The 26279-nt window shown below is 39.7% G+C and overlaps 1 protein-coding gene across 7 annotated transcripts in view; it reads right to left on the bottom strand.

Moving 5' to 3' along the window:
• Positions 1-358: 358 nt before the first annotated feature.
• The window catches only part of INPP4B (inositol polyphosphate-4-phosphatase type II B), a 613602-nt gene continuing 587681 nt past the window's right edge, over positions 359-26279 (bottom strand). For 5 of the 7 annotated variants that reach the window (XM_090036465.1, XM_090036466.1, XM_090036467.1 and 2 more), the window contains one exon: positions 5782-7185. In XM_090036465.1, coding sequence (XP_089892591.1) covers positions 7011-7185 — 175 coding nt within the window. In that variant the 3' untranslated portion in view covers positions 5782-7010. The other 2 variants (XM_090036470.1, XM_090036462.1) reach the window with 2 other exon arrangements.

The raw sequence follows: 26279 nt of genomic DNA, 5'->3' as shown, positions 1-26279 counted from the left end.
GCTTCAGCAATGGGAGGAGACAAACTGAATATTGCCTAAACCAAACCTTACTTATTTCCTCAAATCTGGACTCTGCCAGAAAGCACCAAGCCCATGGAGCTGATACCAAATCGAGTACAGAACTAAACCATTTCAACTCCTTAAGATCATTATTGTGAAGAAATATGGATTCCACATCTATCATGTTAGATTATCCCTCTGGGGATCAGCAATTACACAGAGGTATCTTTTTGTTATTAACAAATGTAAGTTCCACCTTATGTTTAGATGAAAATTGCAATGAGATTGCAGATGGGAAAAGCAAGTTTACTTTTAGATGCTTTCATGAAAATGAAAAATAAATGACAAACACAAAAAGTCCAAAACATAAAAAATAAAACTCACATTTATTTAAATAAAAATATACACACAGTGTACAATGGATGTGGCTTACACGCAGCAACAAAACAAAATGATAATTCCTGAAGTACAAAGGTAGGAGCTGAGGCTATCTAGCTGTGCATCAGTTTCTCTTCATGGACACAAAGCATAAATCCTGTTACTTTGCCTCATAAAAGCTGTCCCATTGACTAGAGAGAATATGCAATTTGATCTTTGCAGTTACATTAGAATAGGTACACAAAAGGAGACCAAGTACCAAAAGTAACCCGCGATTATATAATTCTTTCACTAAAATCTGAAAGACATACTATTCATAAAAAAAAGAAAAATCCATAATTTAAAAGTATATAGTAGAAATATATGCATACCAAATGGAAGACATACAAACACTAGTGTCCAGGCACTAATAGTTAAGCTACTAGAAGGTCATCAGAACAGCAACATCCAAAACAATTCCAGCCAGCAAAACAACCCACCCACACCCTGAGCACCATATTATTTTGCATCCATTATACAATTCTTCAGATATGCAAACTTCTGATGTTTTCTCTTCCCTGTGTCATCATTGGAATTTGGATAACTGTTTTTTCACAAGCTTTTTTTTTTTTTATGGTATTGATTCTAAAGCTTGTATGACTAAATAGAATTTTTCATGTTTTAATTTTTGGTTATATACTGTAGCCTCTTTTTAGCTTGCTTTATTTTCTATGCTACTTTTTCAGGATATAGCATTTGAAAAAAGGAACGTATTTTAAATGTTAAGAATGCTATAAAATGTAAGTTGAATCTTCTAGTAAGAGAAAGAAAATATGGCTGATGTATTGTATGATTAAGGAAACAAAATCCTCATCAATGCTCCAAACTATTGGAAAAATACATTTTTTTCTAACTATGGAAACAATTGTATGAATTATTTTTAAATATTTGATCTTTCAAGTATGTTTCATTTTTCCCTTTTAAAGCAGAGTTAATTATTTGAAACACTTTTTGCTTCATTGTAAACACCTCTTGGATGCAAGAGTTTCTTTTTAAACTGTAAAGAAACAAAAGTTGAGATACAAATTGTGTCCAATGGCATGCCAGAATATCACCCTCTTTATGGGAATAAAACATAAATATAGAATCCAATGGCTTCAAGTGTTTAAGCGGTCAACTGAAATTAAATATTTAAAAATTTTTCAACTGGCTACATTTATGAACCACACCACTCTGTCCTGTATAATTTTTTTTTAATGTGATTCTTTAATAATTCCACCAATATATTAACCACTTTGTAACACTAGCTACCTACAGATTTTGCCAGAGAATCTGTTAGAACTGAAAATAAAAATTAAATTTATTTCCTGAGGACAATAAGATGCATATTGTGTATTGATCTAAATAAATGATATGCCGCAGTTCTTTGTACTTAAAACATCAGTGATGAGTTAGAACACTGCCAAGCTTAAGATGACACTATGCGTTTAGATTGATTTATATTTATTTAAAAGTTTAGCACAAAAATATATTTGTTCTTAATTTTCATTTTTGTACTTGCACTAGAGACATTAACATTCATAGCAAAAAGACTTAACATTATTTTGGCTTCAGTAGGCTTTGTATATTGCTGGTTTTTCTGCAGTATGTGCCCTGCTACTGTTTCAAGCTGAGCTGCTTTACACAGACATAATGGAATTAGAAATGTTCTCTCTCTCATCATTTAATAAAAACTAAACTATAGATGTTAAAATTAATATATTTTTGTGCTAAACTCCTCAAAAGAAGACTGTAGAAGAAAAAGCCTGCCTGTATGGCAATATGTCATTTCTTCATTTATTACACAGTATAACAATTTTACAGTTAGCACTGCAAAAATATTACAATGTGGTTTTCTATAAATTGTAAGAAAAAGGGAAAGCTAAACTGGTTTGTTATGTTAACACTTAGCTATAGTATAAAATGTATACAGTTACAGAATACACTAAACAAACATTCAAAGTGGGAAGCACCTTTGTTCAGGCTTCAGCAAGTGATATCCTGCTGACTTTACTCAAATAAGTAGCAACAGTGATTTAAGTAAAGTGTTGGCCTGAAGAAAGCAAGCTGGTTTTGGAAAATGCCATATATTTATTCCAATATGGCTGTTTTCTACGCCTTGAAAAATTGTTCAGATCTCAAGACAGAACTTTCCAGACCTTACAAAAGTTAATACAGTGCAAAATCAGAGCATGGTCTGTGAGTCTCCCATTAAGACCTGGCATGTTTTCTTCAATAATACATTGGCAAATATCATAGACATAGTTCACCCATGGAAATCCACTTGGCCTGGATTACTCCACCGCAAAGCATTTGCACAAAGCTCTTGGGAATACTAATCCTCTGCTAAATTTACAAGTGGTCTTGGGTGCTTTTGTATGTCCTCTATTGGGACAGGGAGGCATGCAATTCTTGGAGCTACAAGCACCAGGTAGCTGCATAGGATTAATTGTGTTAAAAAAAAAGAAAAAAATACTTAAATTTGGCATTTATGACTAGTTGGCCACTCAAATTTGGGGACAAATCTTTATCTGGTGAAACCATTAGAGGGCACAAAACCCCTTGGAATCCATGGCAGTGCAAATATTTCACATGAACGCACTGAAGCAGCAGTGCTCATGTTAAGCTTGAAAACTGCATTAGCATTTCTTACTGGGGGCTTATCATTAATCTGTAAAAATGTGTTTCAGTCAAAAACTTGGCATGCAAAGCTTCAGCCTTGTCAGATTAAAAAGTAATACTTATTCTCTCCCTGATAGCCTAGATACCATCATGCGCACACAATTGTGTTTCACTGAAACATCTTTTAATATTGTCTTGGAATATTGAAAATTAATTGGCAACATAAGTTTCAAAGGAATGAGCTGTTGGCATATTTAAAATGAGAAAGGCTGGAAAAATGTGTTTACTTCAAAATTCTGCCTGTACAAGTATGACTCGTATATAGTTCTTCTGCTTAAAGTAGCCAAACAGAATATGATTATTTTGTAAGGATAATTTAGGTCCCAAATGTTGAGGAAAGATCACAAGAGGAAAGGCCCTGAATTATTTCTTTTGAGAGGGAAAAATTCTGTGGACTTTAATTTAGATTAAATGAATGGGGCTTTAGATAAACCACTCTAAAACCTGTAATACTTTTACCTAGCCACAGAATTTGGCAGATTGATTTGAAAAGTGTAGAAAAATATCTCATTCTTTTCCTAATTCTATGGGATTTTTTTTTTCCAGAGATGCAAGAGAAATGCAGTTTTACACACTTAGTGAGCACATCCAGTCACCTTTTTATAGTAAACATGTCAAAAAAGATGAGGAATTTTAATGTGACAGATTCACAGCATAGACTATATTGTTTCTAGGAAGCCATCAGTTCAATAAACCTAGAAGTAACAAACAGATCAGGTCATAATGGTTAATCCATATACAAATATAAATTTGCATGACAGACTGTAATGGCCACCACTTTTAGTAAATTACATAGTACTAAAAAGAAAATCCCTTTGGTTTATGTCTGCCCAATCTTAACTATGTACCATATTTATGGAAGGTGCTGTAACAACTGCAAAGGCTCTTTTGTGGTCTCATGTGAAGAGAAAAAAACAACTTCTATAGCTTATGACAGAAGAAGACCCCTCAAAAGGAGCCATAAAATGTGAGTAAACCAATTTACCAAACTATTCCAGTGCCAGTATCACTTGCTTTGAAAAAGCTGTTCATCATGTATATATATTAGACAGATGAAGTCCAAACTCAATGATGTCCACAAGAGTTGGAGCAGGATTTCATTCCCTATGCTTTACTAATTGCCCAGAGACCTGATCTTGCAAACATGTTGACATGTGTAACTCCACTCACATAGCAGTTCATTTCCATATTTATATAAGCATTTTGCAGGATCAGGCTTTTAAGTATGTATTTTTATTAAAACAAATACAGTAACAGTTCTTAGTGCATTAGCATTTGTGTGGTTTCTGTAACAGCAGAAATATTGACTCCGGTAATTATATTTTTCCAAAGAATTTTGAATTTCCGTTGTGGTTTCACTTGGATAAAATTATTTTCTTCCTTTCCTAACCTGTTTATACCTTAAACTAAGGCTCTATATAAATGTTAATAATCTTTGAATTAATGCTTTTTTTTTGTTGGGGAGAGGGAGTAATCTGATGCAACTAAAAACCCAAATGACAGCTATGCAATAAATATAGCACAACTTGGGAAAAGCGCTAGAATTCAGTCAACACTGAAAACACATCTTTTAAAGCACTGTGTCCATATATGTGATATATAATCAGCTGTAATAGCTAATGAGTCAAAGTATTTACATTGATTTTTAAGCTTATGTTGGATTTTGTGCTATAAAAATAATAAAATCTTACAGGTATACAGTTTTTTTTCATCCAAAAGATCTGGATTGAGTGATATACAGGAATCACTTTAACTACTGTTAAAATGAAGCTATAACTGAGGTTTCACTGATCACAGCAACACTGAGTATATGGGTCAAATTCAGGTAACTTTACTCTCATGCATAATCTGACTCCAATGAAACTAATGTACAAGTAAAATGGGTAGGATTTGGCATGGGTACAGACAGCAAAGAATAATACACTCAAATGAAACTACAGAGAAGAATGTACTTAGCAAATTACATGCTGTAATTACTGTAATTACATTATGTAATTACCAAGCTTCTATAGAGAAGCAAAATATAATTACCAACATAATTTTGACTGGGAGACTAAGATCAGCATTTCTGGAAGAGAGTTCTGTGGGGTTTTGACCGTAAGCAGCCAAGACATGCATTTTACCCTTAACTGAGAAGATCAAAACCAACTGGATGTTGCTTCCTCACAGAAGTCTCAGGTACTGGGCCAAGTACCACCACCACCACCGTGCCACCTTTTGAATCACTAACATCAGATCCTGCAGCAATCCACATTTTTTTTTCTTATATCCAAAAACTCATAAGACCCTTCTTAGCTTATTTGATCTGGTTAACTTAACCCCTGACACAGAAGGGCTGTAAATTATTTGGTTTTGAGAACATTCAACCCACCATATTTCGTTGTGCTTTCTTTCATAGTGACTGACTAGTTTTTTAAACTTAACTTCATCAGCTATCACCGCATCTATTTTAATTCCTAGATTTGTTACACATTCCCAATTCATGATACACAAACAGCAATTTTATATTAGCTAATTAGCATAGATATGTGTTCCTGATTACATTTTTGTAAACTTAGGTGTCAGCTTTTCCATATGTCCCTTCTGGTGGTCTGTAGTACTTTGGGAAAGCCATCAGCTGTATCATGTTGAATGCATATTTTCTGCATTTGATATTCTTCAGTACATTCTCTATGCGGCATCCTTCTCTAGTGAAAGGGGAAAAAGTACAACTTCATGAAACACAGAATAAATAAATATGTTTTATTTGTTCATTGCAGAGTTTCAGCAACAGTTGAAGTAAAAATAACAAAGATTGAACTCTACATTTTTGTTTCTCCACAAGTGATGATACATCTTACAAATTAAATCCAAGGCCAGGCCCAATACAGTTATTGCCCTCAGAAATCAGTGATGGGGTTTGTTTTTTTTTAAATATTTGCCCATAAGGTTTAAATAAAGTTTAGTAAAAATTTTTAAATACTTTATTTAATGATATATTTTAATTCTAACTTTACAAATATATTTGCCTTTTACTTCCTTTCACATTTTTTTCAGACTTTTTATAATACATGTTAAAGTCTACACGTAGCCCTAAGTATGCAGGTTCTAGGAATAAGGCATTTTATTAAGTCTGGCCCTACAGATTTGTAAAGGAAAGGTTCATTTCTACTTTATTTCAATATGTTTAGCTTTGCAATGAAAAAAGAGAAAATGGCTTTTCAAACAGCCTGATCCAACTCTCTGCTTTATAAAGAAAGGATGTTCACATACAGTACAAAAGTCACAAGTGCCAAAGTGGTGCATCTAGACACAAACGAGACTTTGTTAAAAAGAATATAAAAGTGTCTTGAAAGTAAAAGCAACCAAAGCAACAATTACAAACAGGCTAATTTAATTACAAAACAGAACTTATTTTATATTTCCATGTAGTTACTTGACAGAAAAGGGTTAGCTGTTGCAAAGTAATAACATAACCCATTTGTTAAACAAAACAGAAGAATCCATCAGCTAATAAATAACAATGAAAGTAGCACAATAAAAAGTAATCCTACAGATTTGTCCCATCCATGATTCTTAGTTCAGAGTTAGCTTGCATTGTGCAAAATCATTTTTAACCTTTTAAAATTTTAGACTAAATAGGAGTCTGGAAAGTGGGTTCAAGCTTTCAGGATCCTGTATTCTGTCTTATATAGAGACACTAATATAAATGATCTTTTTTTCAGCTAATTACAGAGGGAAAGCTTTGCCATGAACAAAAAAGCAAAATAATTCACCTGATGCATAGTATACTTCTTAAATTTCAGAAAAAATAATGAAAACACTGTACAGTTCAGACATTTGTATCTTAAAGACAAATCCTCTGGGTCTGAAAATGTAGAAATCTTACAGAATAATTATTTTTTAAGTTAGTTTGTTGATGTTTGTAGAAAAGCAAGGGACACAAGTGAATTTTATTGATATTTGGCTAATAGTAAAGCAAGACTTAAAATAAGCCACACAACCAGCAAGTGTGAGCTGACAAGCAGCAAGGCGACAGGATAGAAGTGACGAGAAGTTGGCTTGTTATCAGTTAGACAGCCTGTCTCGGGATCATCCGACTCATTCAGTGCTCCCTGGGTTTGTCTGCTGTTAAACAGGGGAAGTTAGGAACAAATAGAATAGCATTTAAATAGCAAAGAAAGCCAACACTTAGGTATTCTGACAACAAAGAGATGCTAAATATGGCCATTGTGATGTGACAGTTTTATGCCAAATAATTCCAAGTATTTTATTCTATTCTGCACCGGAATGGGAAGCACAATGAAATAGCTAAGTAGCTGTCTGATATTTTCTAAAGCCATATAAGCGTATTGAAGCAGCATTCAACAAGTTAGCAGCTTTTAATAGCAGAACTGAAACAAAACAGACTGTGACTCAAACAACACATGAACTGATCTGAAGTGAAATAAATGGAAAACACATGGGTTTAGCTAAAAGGAAAGAAAGACATAAATGTGTCACAACGTGACATCAGTGATAAAGCAGTGTTTCTGTCCTGCTCACATGATTTCATTCACACCTGCTTCACTGTCTGCTTCTTGTACAGAAACTCTTTTTGCATGTATACAAGATTTTAACAGTCTTTAAAAATAATTGGAACAGGTTTGATTAGTTTCTGCTAACTCTACAGAATAGTTAACTTTAAAAGGAAATAGCAGTTTTTAAATACAACTAATTAGTTATTTTTTAATTTGAAGACTAGCCTGTATATCAAGGTTTTCTGAATCTTTAAGAGCTGTGTAGCCACAGTACCAGAGCAGTAAGAATACTTTCAAAGCTCCTTCAGCCATTTCTGTTTTAACCCTTATAGCTCATCCAGATATTCTTTAGTCAGTGGAATTATGGACTAACCCTTTCAACCCCATTAAAGTTATGGTGAAGGTTTTTTTTTCTTAGACAGGCATAAGATTAAATACTGAATTCACTCTTTTGCCATCATGAGAGAGTCCTGATAATAATTCCAAAGAAAAATTTACTCAGAAGGATGGAAGTTCAAAAAAGCAAAGGTGCCACATTGCAGCACAGCATTTTTCAGACCCACCTGCCTCAGGGATATTATTTGTTATGAACAAAGACACAGAAAGACAATGAAGTTACGGCACTGTCTGTAGAAGGGTGCAAAGATTGCAGCTAGGCTACCCTACTGACTTGTACGGAAGGGCAGACAAGTGCCAGCCTCCTTCTGACTCATTAGAGAAATCAATACTCACAGAGCTATTAGTCTTTGTACTCAGGTGGGGCAAGGACTGCAATTATGGCTGGGGTGCCAAAGAAGGAGCTGAACAAAAACTGCCACTAAGCAATCATATTTGTAAAAGACTATGGAAGGAGGGAGAGGAAAGAGAAATACTCCATTTTAAGTCTATGTTGTAGCAAAGGGTAAAAAGGATTCCCAATAGTATTCTGCCAACAAAATGAAAGGTAAAGGCCCAAAAGCCCATTGATTTTAAAGGCAGCTGGATCAGGCCCTTATTGTGACTATTCATTTTAGTATGAAATGTCATAAATTGCCTGCAGTGCTTGGCCTGTTGCTTTTGAGTGCTAGTAAATGGCCCTTAATGAAAAAGCTCTGAGACAAAATGTGCACAGAAACTATTCAGAAATAAAACTGGCCTAGTATGTTGTACTGATTTGCTCAGTGCTGTGACCTAGATTTACAGAGACATTACTGTATTCTACATCTCTCCAGCTAGATGACATCTCTTAGTTTGTGTCTAACCTAATGACACCCCCCTTTCTCTGTTTAAAATGCTAACTTTTATCATGTAGCATCCACACAAGGGACACATTACCTTCTGTTTTCTTTAACATTAATTTCTGTGTCCTTTTTGGAATAGACTGCCTTTTATTTCTTTTCATATCATAATTTCCATGGAAATCTGTAGAAAGGTCAGGCCTTGGGGTAGTCATGTCACCATGCCACCCCCCGTGGCCAATTGGATCCTGCGTTACTTGCCCCTCTGGCCTCTCAGGGTCCCACCCTGCTATCTCATCTGCCATGCCGTGAGGTTGAAGTAAAGTGGGGAGGTTGCCCTTAAAACATGGGCGACTGGTGCTGTCTTAGTCAGGGGGGGCACGTGCCTCCCCAGCGACCAATCAGCGATCCCACTGACCAATCGCTGTGGCCACTTCCGGAAGTGGCTGTGGCCACTTCTGGGAGGCCATGGCACTCCCACTCCCCAGCCGGCGCTTGCCAGGGAGGCACCAGTGCTCCCACCTGCCCCCCTTGCCCATCACCTAAGCAGCAAGCACGGCCAGTCAGGGGGTGCACTGACACTCTCAGGGGTGTACATGCACCCCTTACACATCCCTACTGCCTTAGCAACTAGTGAGCTTAGGGTAGGGACCTCTCCTTAGGCTCAGCTTGGTCTGCTTGGTTCAGAGTCCTGACCCCACAGCATGATTCTCAGCCTTCTGGGTACTGACTCAGAGTGCTCCCCCCAGCCTCCAATGCAGCACTTGGCCTTCAGGGCCCCTCTCTCACCCTCTCCAGCTCTGGGCCCCTGCCTTGCCTGCTCTGCTCTGGGCTTGTGCCCTCATTTTTGGGGGCTTCAGGCCCTCTTTCACCCTCCTTTCCCCCATGGGGTTTGGGCCTGCAGCCACAGTCTATTTTGTTGCAGGTTGGGAACCTTGGTTTGCATCCCGGTCCTCCTACAATGACAGCAACACACCCCTAGGTACTGGGCACAACTTTCAAGCCTCCACACATAGCCACTCCTGGTCCTCCAGTATTAAACTCGAACACAGGCACAAGCAAACTACTTCCAAGCTAAAATCCTTCTCCAGCCTGGATCTGTCTCATACCATATGAACAAATAAGCATATAACCAAAATAACTTGGTTTGGTACCCAGTGCCATGCGGCTTGCTTTTAGTCCCCGGGAGCTCCTTTGCCCTGGCAGGTCAAAACCAGTCTGAGGCCTCAACCATGGTCCTGTACTTATGAAGCCTGGGTCACCTAACCCATCACTTCCCCACCAGGCCTGGCAATCATAGTCCTCATTGGGCTTCCCACACCTGTAATGGGTCCCTACCCCAGGTCCTTCACACCTGGGTACCCCTGGCTCTCTCCTCTTTGATAATGAGGTAAGAGGCCCATTACAGGATTCCACAAGCTTCTGCCCTTGCCACCTCCCCTTCTTTTGGTGACCTGATGGTTATATGCTATCACCACCATGCTATTGATTCATAGACTTAACTTCTGACATATCACTCAATCATTCAACAACACATGTCAGTCTGTCTCACTGATGGCTCCTGCTATGTATCTTTTGCCATCAAATTCATAATAGACTCAAGGCACAAAAGACAGACTGGACTATCCTTTGTCTACTTTATCCACCAACAGAGGTGAAGTATATAAGGTAGTCAGTTTGCACCACCACTGCATATATTAATTGATTTTAAGTGGGTAGACTGCAGAGCTTTACATGCTGTTATTTCATGAATGCAGTTTCTTTATTTTGGATCGTCAGTTCTTTGTTTGTTGGTCTGTACCGCAGTAACTGAGTTGCATTCTTTCATCTGTAATTCTAGAGCTCCCATTAGGACCACTTGGATTTGTGTGTGTGTATCAACAGGAATATAGCTAAAAGGTCTAACACCCCACAGCAAATTTACTCTTTGATATATGTTAAAAAGTCTGAATATTGCTTAAATTTACATAACAGAAATTATATTTTGACCCATGTTATCATGCTTATTTTATATTATTTTGACCCATGATACCCATGTTTTCAACAGTTGATGTGCTGGAATTCTATTCCAAGGAATTAATCACCTAAGACACATTTATTGTATACATGATACAATAAGAAAAATTGTCAAAGCAGAGGACAAGAGAGTAGTGTCTCAATCCATTATGAGGTAACTCAATTGAATACTGAGTAAAATATCCAAATATACCTTTAACTTTATCTTAACACAGGTATTTTCTCAAACAGATGCTACTAAAAGTAACCTACTGCAGCACCAATGTGGATTGCAGTGTCCTCTGCAACAGGGAGTTGGCCAAGCGAAGCAAAGACCTCCCTTCAACTTCATAGTATTTTTTTCCCTGTCTATCTGTCCAGCACTCTTGGACACTGCTTCCACTGTTAAATGCTGTCCCATAAAAACCCTGCCGGCTTTGCACTGCATTACACAGCATCTTGGTATTCATGGGCAACTGGTGAATGTCTGTGGGGGGCACCAGATCACCAACAGGGGGGCAGTCCCCCTTTGGCTGATCACAGACTGATCACAGAGCGTGGAACCACCAGCGGGGAAAAAAGGAAGTGCACTTCTGCTGGCACTTCCTGTTTCACAGCTGGTGCTTCCAGGGGGTGCACGGCCAATGCACGTGCACCCTCTATGCATCGCCTCTGTTAGTATTTTTGAGGGACCAGTCTTTCAGCATTAGCAACCGTAGATGGTGTGTTTAATCATACTCAAGCCCTTTCAAAGGATGAGTCATGGCTTCTGCTCAGCATGCAAATGTTCTACGGGACTAGGGCTCAATGAAATGTCAGTGATATGAGCAAAGGAAGGGACAGGTAGGTTCTTTCTAAGGAACCTGAATAAAAGTCACATAATAAAAAAAAAAACTGACCAAAACCCCATAGAACTCAAGGGAAGAACTAAACTGACCGTCATTGGCTTTGAATCAGGTTCTGCATATATAGTTGAAGAGCAAAGAACTCCTCTCTGCCAGATCTCCTCACCTAACAGCATCAGCGATCCTGGTCAGCGATCTTTTAGAATTTTTGTTTGCTTTGTGTCTTGCTTTCCTTTGGAGGTTGACCTTTTCTTGGAAAATTACACATCCAGCAAAGGCTCTCATTTTGTGCTTGAACAGCATAGAAAACAAGCAAAACTTTCTGCTGATTTGGGCCCAGAATTACACCCTCTCCTACATCCCAAATTGTTCAGAAGAAATGTTAAATCCTGTGAAAAGACAGAAGCTATCAGGAGGTTAAGTCTCAGCTGCAGTGCAGAGGAATAACAGGGAGCTGCATGCTACTACCCTATTCTCATCTGACTGGCCCAGCAGAGGTAAAAGCTGCAAACGGGCAGATTTTACTTATGCTTTGGTTACAGGCCTCCCTCAGCAGAGGAATCAGATGAAGAAAATCCTTGCTCTGCCATGTCCCCATCCAACTTGGCACACTGGAGTATCTTAATTAAAAAAAAGATGCAGTTTTAAACCCTGTAAAATTATGAAGTGTGTGCATGTGTCTGATTTCACCAGTTATTGATCTGTTACTGATCCATGAACTCCCAAAGAAGTGCAATTCTCTCCAATACTGCATTTTTGCTGAATGTCTTGAAATCTGGAAAGGTCTTCTCCAAGAGGGTTAGAAACTACAGTATATCCTGAAATGCACATTTTGAATGTATGAATGTTTCATTTTCACAACCTGAAATGGGCAAACAGTTTAATCTGGGCCCCAGATTACAGAATGGAAATGCAAAGTGTTTGGTTTACATTTTTTCCAAAGCCCCACAAGAACATGCCTAGGATTCTCAGTTTGTCATCCACCCAGTCACCCATACTGCCCCAGAGCACTGAATTTATGCCAAAAAGCATAATGAGTTTCAAGAAGCCCAAATAAGATTTTATTTCACAGCTGATTTGAGATGCAATGTCTTTTGGGGGAAGAGGTGAGAGAAGAGGGGGAGATGAAGAGCATGAAGCTCATTAACTATCGATACCTGGGGCTGCAAGTGCTTCTTCAACCTTATAATCCTATTTTATATAATTTTATTTCAGGTTCTTTTACCTGAGGCTACCATCAAATCTATCCAAGGGGGCAATCATTTTAATCTGCCTTCTATTTCATTTGGTTATACTGGGTACATCTACACGAGACAGTTAATGCTCATTGGACTAATTATACTGAACATCAGCATGGCTGGCAAAAGCCATGCTAATGCACAGTAAATTTAGTTCAATGAGCATTAAGCTTCACAAAAAAACCCGTTCATTTGTGCTAATGCACAGTTGCACTGATTACGGTGCATTAAATAGTACCTATTACTACAGGTACTAAACTTAAGGTGCCGTAATTATGGTACATTAATGAATGTGTAGACGTGCCCACTATTTCCTATTGGAGTAGCTTTACATGCCTACCAAGTGAGATTGGCAAAGTTGTAGATATATTTTCTCTTACAGTTTAATTGTAGAGTCCCTAAGCTCTGTAGATGAGAAAATGAAAAAAGTAAAATACTTCTCATAGCACATATAACTCTAAATGAAGTCAACCATGAATGTGAAAGCAGATGCTGGCCCTGGATTATCACACTGTTTTGCAGATGAAATTGATTCTTTTTATGTGGTGACACCTTTTATTTCTTTGGGACAAATATGTCTCCTAGTGAAAATTCACCAGCTCCCATTCAGTTATATCAGTGGATTAGCTGCATTCAGCAACTGCTTATATGAACTACAAAAGTGTTGTAGTTCAGACAAAGGCAAGATCTACAAACTGTTGTTAGTACAGGCTTAACCAAACCAGAGGGTTAGCAATGCTGAGGAACCCAATGACCACTGCACATGTCTGTGGCCATTTCAAAGCAGTTCAGTGTGGGGTGAGGGATTTATAAATCCCTCCACTGTGGCTGCGTTTACACAAGATGCTTATTGCAAAGTTACTACTGCGTAGTAGCATCATGTGGCACAAACCATGACATGACCCTACTGCGCACTAGTAACAAGCTACCAGTCAGCATCACCAGAAAGGCATGCAGGGATGTTACTGTGCAATAGCTCCAGTTACTGTGCAGTCATTTAGTAGGGCTATGCGAAATTTCAGCAGTTGTTTCATTTCAGAGGTGTTTTGGCCTGTTTTGGTGCCTGAAACACCAAATCTGAAATGAAACAGAAGGCTCCAAAATACCTCTGAAACTAAACAAAACCATCCAAAATGTTTTGGAAATGTTTTATATGTTTTGGAGGAGTTCCTGGGAATAGCCCGGCACAGCCCCTTTTAAAGTGCCAGGAGGCTGGGGCCAGGCAGGGCAGCTATGGGGGCCTCTCCCATGGCTTCCCACGCTGGTGCAGAAGCAGGCACAGCCAGAGGAGCCACGGGAGAACCTGCAGCCACCCGGCTGTGCCTGCCTCTCCCTGGCTGATCTGAATTTCTGAATCAGCACCAACACTCCAAAACAGATTTGGCTGAATCAAAATGGAACAGTGATCTGAAACACTGAAACGAATAACTCTTCCTCTGAAACGGCTGAATCCGAAACCGAAACAAAACATAGCTGTTTTGAACATCCCTATCATTTAGTTCTTGGGTATGCAAGTACTAAATGACTGTGCTGTAACAACTGTGCAGTCAGTGTGTCATGTAGACGTGGCCAGTGAGGACTATATAAATGCACTGTAACTATCTATACAGAACCAAAGCAATCAATCTTCAACAGGTTCTGCAAGTGTGCTCCTGAATCAGTAATACAGAAGTGATGAACCTGAACCATCCAGCTTCCTATTCAAGGGCTGAGGTGATCACAGTTTCAAATGGAGAAGTTTTGACATTAAGAAACACCAGAAAGATGTACGCATTTGGAGTTTTACCTGTGTTTGTAATGAGAGATTTGATATAATGGTCATTTCATACACTGGAGGTATAATGAACTAATTTTTTACATTGTTACTGGTATTGTGTATAAAAACACAATATTGCTCAAATGCCTAGACCAGGTGTTGGCAACCTGTGGCTCACGGGCCAGATCCAGCCTGCAAAGGGATTGGCTCTAACCCACAAAACTTGATCTGGTCTGGTTTTTACTATGGTTTTTGCAGCCCTTTGATCTACTCTATTTTGCAATGGGATGTCAATTGTCCCTGGGAACTCTAGCTGCCTGCCCTGAGTGCTGCCTCTGCTCATTATTGCTTGGAGGGGCTGGAGGGCAATTTCAGGCTGTAGTGTCAGCTGGGTCACAAGCTGCGGTCCATGTTAGTAAAAGGATGCTGACCCACTCCTAGTTCCCCCTGCCCCATCCCAGATAATATCAAAAAGTCGCTGCAAATTAACAGACCGCCATAAGACCAGCTGATTTACAAAAACTATTTTGGTCCCAGACAAATATTCAGTGGAGACAGGATGGAAGATCTTTTGCTAGGAGTATGAGACCATTTGTTGGGTCCCAGGACCTCAGTGACTGCAAAGTTTAAAATGCATTTTAACAAACTGCAAATTCTAGCCTTCATTCTATCATTAAAATATAGCACTGCTGTTGTGATGAGATATGTTAAGAATGTAAAACCAGACCATGACAGATAAAGCAGAAGGCAGCTCTATATCATGCTGACCACATTTCATAACTGGAGAAAACTCAAGCAAACATGGTAAGGGCAGGTGGGGAGTAGTAATGGGGCAGCAAGTGGTGGGAAACAGGAGGGGCAGGCAGTGTGAAGGCAGTGGGACAAGCAGTGAGAAAGGCTGGTAGATTGCCCCCTGCTGCCTGCCCCACAGTTACCCCTCATTGGGCAAGCTCCTCCTCCCCACAGCCTCAGACTTCCCTAATTCCCCCTTCTCCCCTCATCTGCCCTCCACACTGCTTCCGATTCCTGCAGCCTCACGTCCCCACTCCCCTTCCTTTTTTCTCCCCCTCCCAGAGTCTCTTTCCCCAACCTGCCTCTCCACTCCCCACTTACTTTTTCTCTACACCTGCAGGCTCTGTCACTGATGCAGCCTGAGGCATGGAGCATGGTTCCAGATTGGCTCTGTATCAGTCATGCAGAGCTGGCACTGCTGTTCTAGCCCAACTCTGTAGCAGCAACGCAAGCTCCCTACTGCTGCTGCTATAGGACTGCTCTGTGCCCCAGACTGCAGCCAGGATGCAGAGCAATGGTAAGGAGGAATGCAGCAGTGTGAGGGAGAGAGAGGGAGAAGTGGCACGGGGGGGAGTGGGGAGAGGGCTGTGGGGACTAGGGTCTGTGGGGAAAGAGTGGAGACCATGGATAGGTAGCAGAGGAGGGCAAAGGAGAGTTGGTTGCTGTGGCTCTGGCTCCAGCTCCTGCTCCAACTCCAGCCCCAACACTGGGTTGGGGCCACAACTGCAGCAGTTGCCTGCTCCCCCTCCCCTCTACCTTGAGCTCAATTATAAGGCAAGGGGCTTCTTCCCCCATGTTAAATGGGGTGAAAAAAACCTCATCTTTCTAACTGAGTAAGTACAGTATACCTTGTGATCTCCACTGGATATTAGAAAGAAACCAATAAAATTCCTTCTATCTTGAAACATGGGGAGATTTGTGCCCAATATCCAAAAATGAAGTATTTCTTGTATGTGTGGCTGCTACTGTGAGATGACTATGTATATTCCATGCACATATAAATTGTGTATATATTCCACACACAACAGACCCAAACAATTTTTCCCCCATTTTTTTGGTTCATCCAGAAAACCAAGATCTCCATTTTTCATGCTGCTCTAATTATAACATATTAACTACTCTAAGAATAGCTTCAAAAGCATAATGATTCATTGGAAGGCATACGTGATTCAGATATAGATAATTGCTGAGTTTTATCATAACAGAAAAATTCACAGTGAAATACTAGCCCTACTAAAGTCCAAGTGAGTTTGTCTTTGACTTCTTTAAGGTCAAGATTTTACACACGGTTGGCACATCTACAGATGTCCCTATGGTGCCATTGCTACTGCACCATCATTTAGTACTTCCTAAATGATGGCACAGTAACAGCCTGTACCACACCATGCTGGAGGTGTACGGTTATTTTTAGTCGCTATGTTGCCATAACAATGCACTATACTGAGGAAGTATGTTGCTATGGCAACATAGCTGTAGCATCATGGTTTGTGCTTGCCAACGCTATGTCACTATTGCATGTTGCATGTAGATGGGCCCAGTGGCTCATATAGAACACATACTAAATTTTCTTTAAAATTACATACACTAATTTTATATGTAAAATATTAAAGGAAAATAATGGCCTCTAATATTCACTCTTTTCTAATGTCACAGCATTCAGTCTACTGCAAAATCATGGCACTAGCCACTTAAGGGGTCACTTTCAACATAAAAGATCAGTTTTGGGAGGTGATGCTTGACTAACACAACCTGTGATGTGTTGCAGACAAATCCATAATATCAAAGGTCTAAATCATAGCCCAGCTGCCACTGATATAAGGCAAGATGTCAGTCCTACTCCTCTGAATACAATTTACTCTAAAAGGCCTTAACCAGGATCTCATACCAATTGCAGGATGTTGAAAGGCAAGTTTAAGTCTTAATATTGTAGACCTAAAGAGAAGTACATAATCTCTTCCAAGACCACTGAACTGATGTACTCTTCTATAATTTTATACAGCCTTACATAATGTTATATCAGGAACAGGACATTACCTATTTTGTTACCTCCTTGTTTCTAATCTGCAAACTTGATTCAGTATCAAGACCATCACTTTTTTTTGTATATTAGTTTTTCTTATAAATTACATTTATTATTCTTTCTGATTGATCAGGATGTTAAACTTTCTTACCAATGTGATGCAAAAGCTTTGTCTTACTTTGAAGTATAGGATTTACTATATTCTATTATTATTTACCAATGTAGTTTTTTCCATTTAAACATATAATTCTGAAAATGTTGGGCACTTTTACCAGCACAGAGGTAGCCTGATTCAGTAAAAAGACCTTGGAGTCATGCCTATAAATGTGCTCAAGGGAGCAGGGGGGGCGCATTTCATACAGCAGTTCCCAGGAAGTCACATGTATTAAGCCCCTGTGCGTTTAAAAGTGTCCATGAGACGCTTTAAATAAAGCTCATTTTTAAACCCATTGGGGGCTTATACACGTGATACTAGAGTGTTCTAACTAGAACGTGGAGCAGACTTGATTAATCCGACACGTTCTAATTAGCACATCTTTGGCACCCTAGGTTCTCATCTCTGCTCAGTAAGTTTGGGCATATCACTTAATTCTTTGTGTTCCTGTTATCTTAACTTTAAAGTGGGGATAATTATTAAAATAGACTTGTTGAGCTTCTTGTTTGGAGTGAAAAGTTAGGATTACCACTGTGTGAAATGTTCAGGACAAAATTTCAGTTCTTACCTGACTTGGAACTTTATTGTAAAACCTGAAACTCAATACAGCCTGTTCTTAATTTTCAAGTAAACCTGTCCCGCCTTATAGATTTATGAGGATGCCAAACAAATCTCTGGTTTCTCTGTGACCTGTAACCAGGCTATGTTTTTGGGTAAACTTCAAAAACATATGAGTCTACAGAATTCAAATAATATTTTGCTTGCTTAAGGGGATGACATGAGAAATAATTAGTAGGCCAATTTTTCCCCTCAAATCAAATTCTGCTTGTTGTAATGGAGTTTTACCAAAAACTTATTTTTTTATTTTGGCACGCTGTTTATGTAGCACATTACAAATGTGAAGTCATATGTAAATTTTAAGATAACTTTACTATTGCACTCATTTTTGGTATAGGATTTGTGCTGAGCATGAAAAGCCTTTATAAATAATTCCCTCACTGCTAAATTGCTTTTGGGTAGGTTTTTTAGGCGAGTGGAAGTGTATTTTTTTAACATGGTTTTAGAGGGTTAAGGGCATCAAAGTATGATTTTAAAAGGGGAAAACAGCATTCTATTATTAAATGGCTGTGCCTAGTGCTTAAAATCTGAAATTAATATATGAATCTTTAAATACTAGCACTAACTGATGACACAAAATTAAGGAGATGTAAATCAAGGGATACCTGAATAGTGAACTACAGTACATTTGTAATTCACTTTTAAGATGAAGCTAAACAGGTTACTTCATAGTTATTCACAGAAAACTGAAGCACAAAGAGGCAGAAGTTATAAACTCAGTCTCCTTAACCCTTAAACAGCCTCAGTATAGGCAACTGATCATCATGTCTTGTGCTGGTTGCTGCTGAAGTATTAACTTTTTAGCTGTAATCATGCATAAGTTTCAATTTGTCTAACCAATCTTAACTATACCTTCCAGATGCTGAGAATTCAAACATCTCAGTATCAAGGTGTTAGGCAGTAAGCAGACAAAAATCTGCAAACTATTACTTGGGTTTCTTAAGCATGTGGAACTGTAGGTTTCACAAGTGTGTTTTAGGACTAACAAAATATTTTGGAAGACTCAGTCACAAGGCTGATTTGCAAACTACTTCAAATCACAAGATGCAAATAAATGCCCATTCAAATGAAATCCCTTTTCACTGACACTCTGCCATTACTTTGTTTTTTTATATACTTGAGTATTTAAGACCTGACCTGATCTGGTATCCGATATCTTGCTAGCACTAGTATCAAAGGCAGGGCCCAGGTATCAATATAACAAACACACATGTAGATTACTTGTTCAGGAAGACATGCTAGAACCAAGGACTTTCACCCCTTACGTCAACTGATGTTGCAAGACAACTGGTATTAGCACTACCAGATGAAGCCAAGTAAAGAAAATACATATTTTTTGTGTAGGCTGTTAACCACTTCATACATTTATCTGATGTTATTTTTGGTGTCTGAGGATGGCAATTGTGAGAATCTAATCAATAAGCATCTCTGTTTTTCTGTTTTGGTTGTTTAGTCACAACAAAGGAATTCTTTGAAGTAACACTAGGCCCCCAACACCAAAGTACATCTCATGTGCTACTTCTCCCCAGACTTTCAGAGGGGAATCATTGAATAATTCTGGGTAGAGATTCTATTGGGCTAGACATGTTTTTATTTGCTCTATTACATTCATTGTATTTGTTCTGTCTTCTAGCCATATAAAAATTTTAAGAAACAGAGTATGTTCTGGGAATTAGCACAACCATCTCCTACTTGTCTCATACTGAAGGTGTACAGTTGACTGCACAAAGACTGGAAACTGGTCCTGGTGTCAGCAAGGAACAAAGTATTTTTCCAAACAGCAGTGAGGCTGCACTTAGAAGGGTTTTGAATTTTTGGTCAATACATTTGAGTGACTGTGTTGCAGATTTTTTTTCTGTCAATGGTCATTATCATCATTGTTTCCATTTGTGTGGCCCTTCACCAAACTCTCAGCATTGCAGGCAGATTTTCAATAGGATTCTACCCAGAAGATTTCAAACAGATTCCTCTCCCTCAATCTTCCTTTTCTAATTATTTCTGCTTCTCCGCAGCACTGCAAAGCTAATATTAGCTTAGTCAAGGGCGTATATGCTATCATTTAATAAATTCAAATAGCATTCACTAGTTAAAAAAAATGGTGTCCCCTACATTTTTGTTTCTGTAACTCTCATAAGATTTGACTGTTTGCAGTGGAACCGCTGTAGAAATTATACATTAAGAGCCCCATGGGCGGCATGCCTTTTACCTTCTTGTGTTTGCCTAACACTTTGTACATAGCCATAAGGAGACAGACTAAACAAAACAACAGGGCGTATACATTCTCTTTTTAGTGAATATTATATCTTCCCAATTATTGCAAGTGGTAACCAAAAAAGCAGAGATTGCAGATCAACCCAGAGATATCAATGAGTGATTTGTTAGAAGTAAAAAATATTCAGTGTCAGAACTGCTTGTATGCAATAAAGAGTGCACAGTTTACCACAGCTGTCTAATTGGCGGCCCTGTGTGCTGCATGCATCTGTGAGGGGTTAATTTGCAGCCTCCAGGCTCCAAACTGGCTACCACTTCCAATACTGCTCTGGCTGAAGCAGCAGGGTCTCTGGGCTCCCTCTCCCTCCTCCAACTTCTACTTTCTGCCTCCATTTTGGTGGGTGGCATGATGCATCCTGGACTGCTGGCAGAGTCTGTGTAGTTCAGTGCAGCAGGAGATCCAAGGGTGGGGTGCACATGCATGCAGTGTGGGGGGAAGGTGTGGGAGACAAAGTGGGACAAGCACTCTTGCATGCAGCACAGGGCAGCTATGCTGTTATCGCTCAGCTCCATGTTCTTGGGGAACCCTGACACAGGATGCAGGCTTTCCGACTCGCAAATAATTCCTCCCCCCATCTACCTAAACAAAAACTGATTAAGATGCAGTGAGAGACGCACCTAAAACCCTCCAGATAAGGGTGACAAGAGTGAAACAACTGCCCTGGGTCTCATTTGCATTTGAGATGGAACCAGATGACCATTCATTTACATGAGAGATGGAGAACAGAAACCCTGAAGCAGAGACTGCAGTGAATTCTGGGATCAGAGAAGCAGGGGAGCACTGCATGATGGGGAATCTGTACTCCAAATGCTAATCAACCCACACACCCAGCTCAGCATTTATCAGACCAGTTCTAATCTGGATTTACAAAGGACTCCCCCCCCCCCACACACACACACACCTCTAAGCAGAAGTAAAGTTTACTAGGTATCTCGGGCTGTACATTCCCCGGTCCCACTATGGAAGGCCTGTTTAAACTTGATTGACTAAAACTTGGTTGCCGGGTTAGGGAATGCTGACGCAAAGAGACCGAGTCAGAGGGGGTATGGGCAACATTTGAACAATGGTAAAGGGTTCATCACAGCGTCCAGCCCATTGGAGCCCTGACCACAAGTGTTGTCATACTTTTCCCGGGATGACTGGTGGAATTCCCCCCTCCCAAAGGTTATGAACACTCCAATAATTGCCTTAAGTCTGTTAAAAGACTATAGTAAGATCTGGAAAAGTCATGCTAAGCTGAGGCTTGTTCACAAGTAAAAATCCCAAACCCTGATGCTGTAAACTATCTATTGTTTCTGAAGAAACCAGGAGATATCCTATCAGTATATCTACTATCCATAGAAATTTCAAGCTGACTCCTAAGTGTCTGGTTACTCCCTAACCTTATGTGTTTCTTGATTTTCAATCAGTTTCTTGAGATGTTCCAAACCAGATAACCCTTTGTCAATAGAAAAGGCAATTTTTTTACACTATTGAGAATGCTTGAAAGAAGCTGAATTGAGGGTATAAAAATCTGTAAAAAGCAGCAGTGTGGGTGCTTCAGGAGGAGAAGTCTCTTTCACACCACCTGCTGTTGTCTCCCTTGAAGGATCGTGCTGAGATCTTTAACTGGTTAGTTTTGCAACCCGAGTGCCTTGGATTGGTGAGATCCCAGCACTCTCTCTCTTTTCTCTTTAGGCATAAAATTCTGAACCTGAACTGTATTAGTTAAGCTTGAGCTAAGTTTCCCCAAATACTTGGTGAAACCAGGGTAATACTGTGATTGTTTGCGTTTGTTTTTCCTTTGCATGTCTATTACTACTAGTGCTATTATATATTTCATATACTTAGCAATAAATAACTTTTATAGTCAAACTGGTGGTAACTGGGTATATTTTTCCTTCCTTACTTCTCCTTCCCCACTTGTTCTGCAGCAATGCTTCTTTTACCTAAGCTAAAGATCCCTGCGAAGCCCAAAAATACTGTGGGGTCTGCTCATCAAGAGGCTAAAGAGCGGGATGTGCTGAGTTTGAAACACATAAGGGGATCAGCTTGTACAGGCTGATTGACCCAGTTTGGCTCAGACATGCCCTAATGAACTGAATGCTGGCCCATGAGGGTGTCAGCCGGACACCCAGCTGGATTCAGAGGTATTCTGTTTAACCGTGTGCTTGTGTCTGACTGCAGTTTATTATTGCTCTGATGAACTGATTCTTGGCATATGAGGGTGTCAGCCTGTCCATGCTGATCAACCCGGCCAGATCAGGCGTGTCACGTTAATTTGCGTGTGTTTGTGTGTATGACTGATTTGGTGACTGGAGAAACCCAGCCCCATTGAAACTGAGTCCTGCAAGATACCTCCATTGGAGGTGAGGACTTGCAGAAGGGAGCTATCCAGCTCCGTATAGAAACACAAGTAACACAAGCAGCACATTGATAGAATTACCAAGACCCTAGAAACGTATCGCTAATAAATGCGCACACCCCAAAGTGATGGGCAAATCTGGTAACAACATAGAGTAGTTCAGTAGGTGAGTGGTCCATGTGGCCGCTGGCCACTTAGAAGTTGGACAGCATCCAACTTCTACTGGGGATAGTCAGATAATAAGAGCGCAGTGGTTAATGGGAAAAATCAGGATTAAACTGGGGAAAAAAAAGCTGTTTTATGTAGTATGAACACAGAAACAGTGGCTAACCCTTCTTCTGCCAGGGGTAGTACAACAGCCCGGGATACTGCCAATTGGAAGACTACTGCAGAGAGCTGGCACTTCATGGTAGAAGAAGTACCACTTGTTTGTTATTTTGGGGATTCCAGAGAGCTTCCTGAGAACAGGGACATGTAAAGAAATTTGCCAGATGGCAGTTCCTGCCTTCAAACATGCTCCTAAGACAGCCCCAGAAAAGTATGTGTGGATCCCTGTGATGCCTTCCACCCCATTTCTATACAAACCACCACTGAGAATGTGGTGCAGGGGTGAGAGGAAGGGGTATTTTCCTAAGAAAATCCTGAAACTTACAATGCAGTTTCCTTTAATTTGGAAGATTAAGAAAATTCAAGAGAAGTTCTTTGTTCCCACTGCAGATAGAAAATGTATATTGTATTTTTTGGCATGTAACATGTTCCCAAGTAAAACATGCATCTTGTTTCTGGAAGGCAGAAGGTAGAAAAAAAAGATTTTTTCCAGTCATGGCTGGCTGTGTGACATACACAAAGTATTCAAGAAGTGCATCTTTCCAGGAGATAGTCTAAGTTAGTAGTGCCCAACCTTTTCCCCCACTCAGACCAGAAAGACGGTGCTCAGTCCATCCACAGGCTGGATCTGGCCTGTAGGCATTATGTGGTGTATGGGGCAGTAAGGCAGGGTCTGATCCAGCCATGGGGGAAGTGGCAGCATGGGCAGAGAAGGAATATGGCCTGGCCCTGATCTGGGCACGTGGTAGAAAGGGAGCATGGCCTGGCTGTAATATGACTGTGCGCAGGGGAAATGGCTGGGCCCTGATCTGGCTGTGTTGGGGGGGTGGGAGGGAGGGGGAAGGAAGGGGATGATGCATAGTTTGGGCCTGATCCAGCCACACAAGGGTAAGGGGGCAAGGCATGGACCATGGACCTGATTTGGCCATATGGAGGGTTGGGGAAGGTGCATGGCCCCATCCCATGGAGCTTGGAAATTTGGCACAGGGAAGCAATATTATTTGCCGCTGGTTCCCTGCCACCAAATTTCCTGACCCATGGGGAGCCCCATGGGCTGGATGCCATGACTCAGCAGGCTGCATTTGACCCATGGGCTGGAGGTCGAATGCTCTTGTTCTAGGTGATGCAGCAAGAACTTTGTGCTGTGGCAAGACAACAATGAGGCTAGGCCCCAAACCCTTGTGCGGGCAGTAGCAAGACTCTTCCATCTTTACTGTAAACATATTTTTTTTTAATATAATCTCCTGTAAATAATAAAGTGTGGTTTCCATACCCCAAGCCTTCTCAAGTTACTACAGACTGCATGAAGCAGCAGCTTGCTTGCCCTCAGCTACCAACTCTCACTCTCCAGCTAAAAGTTACTGCCTTATTAGTGACTATGAGCAGGTTAATACTGGATTCAAGCCCTGCTCATTGCAGCCGCAGGGAGAAGCAGCACCCATAAGCCATAGTGTCTGGTTGCTCTATTCTATCATATTTCTATTCCAGTTCAGGAAACTCAGCCACCCTGCTTAAGATATACACTCTAATTTTGGACAGCTGATGTTGGGGGGGAAAGTTGTGATACTTGAGTAAAAAAAAAACCCAAAAACATTTTATGGCAAATATTTGTCTTTTTAAATATCTGGAATATCTCAAACAGAAAATCAAATTGGGCTTTGCTGGAAGTAACCCCTGGATCCTCCCATTTTTAAGTCTCTTTATATCAATGCAGATGCTCAACTTGACCTAAATCAGAGTGGTCTTTGTCTTGCATGGCACTTAGTTCATCTACTTGGGGATGAGGCTTGTGGCGTGGAAGAGCATTTTATTATAGACACTAATGTCTTAACCAAGAGGTTGGGTTTTTTTACCACTTCAGGAATAACATCAGTGTCATTCATATAATTCAGGTGTTTGGATTGATTGTCCATGTGCCAGAAATCAGGTGCTCAGACTAGATGGACTTTTTCCTTGTCTTCTAACAGCTCACAGGCTGGTAATTAGAAACCCTTCATCTCCACAAGTGCCTATTACAATGGCAACCCTAGGGGGATTCTGCTTTCTTTTTAATTTTGAATAAATTATAATGATCTTCCATTATCTTGTAATATATCCTACATTCACCTTACTGGCCATGATGCTGCAGTTTGGGGCACTGCAAGATGTCAGCATTCAGAATCCTTTCATACTTGCCCGTGCCTCATAAACTATGAAAAATTGTATCCACCTGTTCCGGACAGAGCAGATTGTTTTCTTTGGTCTCTTGTTTAATGCTTTGTTCTCAGCTGTCACAGTACTTGGTGTTATGGGTTTCTGGCTAGATTGGTTATTTTCCCATTTTGGCACACATTAACTGTACTGTCAGAATACATTAAATTGATTATTTTAAATTATTTAAATTATTTTTTTCTGGCAGCCAAGCAAGCACATTTAGACAAAGCAGCAGAACTGTCTTTAAGAAGGTCTCAGCAACTTTCATAACTTGAGTCTAAACTGGCCTTTAGTCAAAATCAAACTAAGCAATTTCATACAGTCTCAGCTCAAGCCTAACTAGGACGTTTTAGGGGAAATTACTTTTGCATGTCTCACTTTATTAGCAGTTAATCCTGTGTTAGTTAAAAATGCATTCTATGACAAGTTGCTATGCACAGTTTAAGCACAATCAGTAAAATACAAAAGCTTCAATTAAGTAGAAAGAATTAAAATTACCGCTGCATAGCTACAGGCTTGTCTTGTTATCTTATTAATTGTACACAGTGTGCAGAGCTGAGCTTACACACTACATACTGTTAGATTAATAATATCCTCTTAACTCTCCTACAACATGTCTAAATCACATGGTTAGCAGAAATGCCCTAAACTAGCCTTGTACAGTATTCTTGGCATAAAAGTGTGGGAATAGCAGTTACACTGATTAAAACAAAGTTGGTGGTGTATGTTTGCAGTCCAACTTTTCCACTTGCCAAACAGGTAGGCAAATTAACGTAGACAGGATATTAGGGGTGCCTGAAGCAATGAATAATGCTTTCCCAGGTACGATATCAGTTTAGAATGCAATATTTTATATAAAGCATAAAGAACAATGGGATAGATAGATTCACAGCAAAAAAAAGTTAATTTCTGATACTGTTTGCCTAATGAA

This window comes from Crocodylus siamensis, chromosome 2 (genome assembly GCF_052110815.1).
Source record: "Crocodylus siamensis isolate JL-2025a chromosome 2, ASM5211081v1, whole genome shotgun sequence".
Taxonomy (NCBI): Eukaryota; Metazoa; Chordata; order Crocodylia; family Crocodylidae; genus Crocodylus; species Crocodylus siamensis.
Note: the sequence above shows the minus strand (reverse complement) of the source record. Positions and strands in the feature narration are given on the sequence as shown.